General features: G+C 35.8%; 1 protein-coding gene across 1 annotated transcript; it reads right to left on the minus strand.

Annotated features, from left to right (window-relative positions):
- Nucleotides 1-75: 75 nt before the first annotated feature.
- On the minus strand, nucleotides 76-701 carry LOC122514397 (potassium voltage-gated channel subfamily KQT member 1-like; the record flags this gene model as incomplete). Its single annotated transcript, XM_043631190.1, is given in 1 exon segment — nucleotides 76-701. A coding segment is annotated over 1 exon segment (366 nt). The 3' UTR covers nucleotides 76-105.
- Between the last annotated feature and the right edge of the window lie 642 nt (nucleotides 702-1,343).

The following is a 1,343-nucleotide window of genomic DNA, read 5'->3' on the forward strand; positions in this document are numbered from 1 at the left end:
TGTATGTGTTGATTATCAACAAGGAGTATATCAACATTAGTTTGATGAAAATATGGAAATAATAATGAATAGTAAATTGATTGAAGAATCATTAGGATGTTATACTCACACAGTGAAATGATAGACGAAGCAGAGCCAACCACCGGGATGTTCGAGAAAAACGTAAAGTCTTTCTTGAAATGTTTTCCCCTTCTTATGATGGAACACGTATTTAGCTTTGAATGCCTGATCGATAGGTAAATAAATAGGATAATAAGGATCAGGTACACCAGTTTGATCAGGACTAGGTGGTTCTTCCTCGTCAGCACCGTTAACTTCATTTTCAATGATATCGTCTTTACTTTTCTTCCTCCTGTGTTTCCTTTTCATGGGGGTTGGTACGCGTTTGTGATGAGCTTCACCGAATCGTGGCGAACGGAAACGACGTAAAAAAGTGAACCTACGATTAGGGGAGTGGTGTGGTTCTTCCATAGGTGCACCGTTGTCCTCCGTGTCTTCCGTTTCACTTCCTCCAGTTTTCAAGGCCACGTCTTCCGATTCGAGACAATGTTCGACATCGGCAAGCTCATCCTCGCTACCTTGCAATGCAGCATAAACTGCAGCCGAACTGCTACCGCTGCTGCATCTTTTATCGGCAAGCCTGGTGGTGCATTGTTGGTGGTCCTTGCTTCGTGGAAGACTCTCGTTGTTGTACAAGTCACCTGGATAATTCCACGATATTTCCAGGCTTTTTCTATTGGATATTTTACTATCCTGATTGATTAAAAAACAACCCCCCACCCCACCCCATTCCATCCCATCCCTGGCCCCACTGATCGAATCATCGAGATATTTTATTCATTCGAAATTTCGTATGCATCAGAGGGGTGGATGATTGAGCTTCGAAATATTTTAACAATCGTATGATTTAGTGAAAACTATTTTTTCTTTTTTATTAATTATGTTATTGTAATCGATGTACATATGTATTTTTTAAAAGAAATTCTCGTTAACAAATTTGACTTATTGAATTGAACCGATACTCGAATCTGTTTATCTTCAAATTGAATTACATCAACAAGTTTATTTGTTGTTTATTAATTTATATATGAATTGTCATCGATACTTCATGTCACGTAGATTTAATTATAACTTAAAGGAACAAAAAATATAATCAATTTGTAAATTAATCAAATCAATTATTTGAATTATTTAGTTTTAGAATTTGTGTGTAATATTTAATAAGAACAAATTTATACAAGGTATTCAAAAAGAAAAAGAAATTCTAAACAATACATACACGTAGATGATAAACACTTTCCTAACTTACTCGTTTTACAGTTAGCAACATTTTACTTCTCGTC

The sequence above is a fragment of the Polistes fuscatus genome, unplaced genomic scaffold (genome assembly GCF_010416935.1).
Source record: "Polistes fuscatus isolate 324 unplaced genomic scaffold, CU_Pfus_HIC Scaffold142, whole genome shotgun sequence".
In the NCBI taxonomy this organism is placed as follows: domain Eukaryota; kingdom Metazoa; phylum Arthropoda; class Insecta; order Hymenoptera; family Vespidae; genus Polistes; species Polistes fuscatus.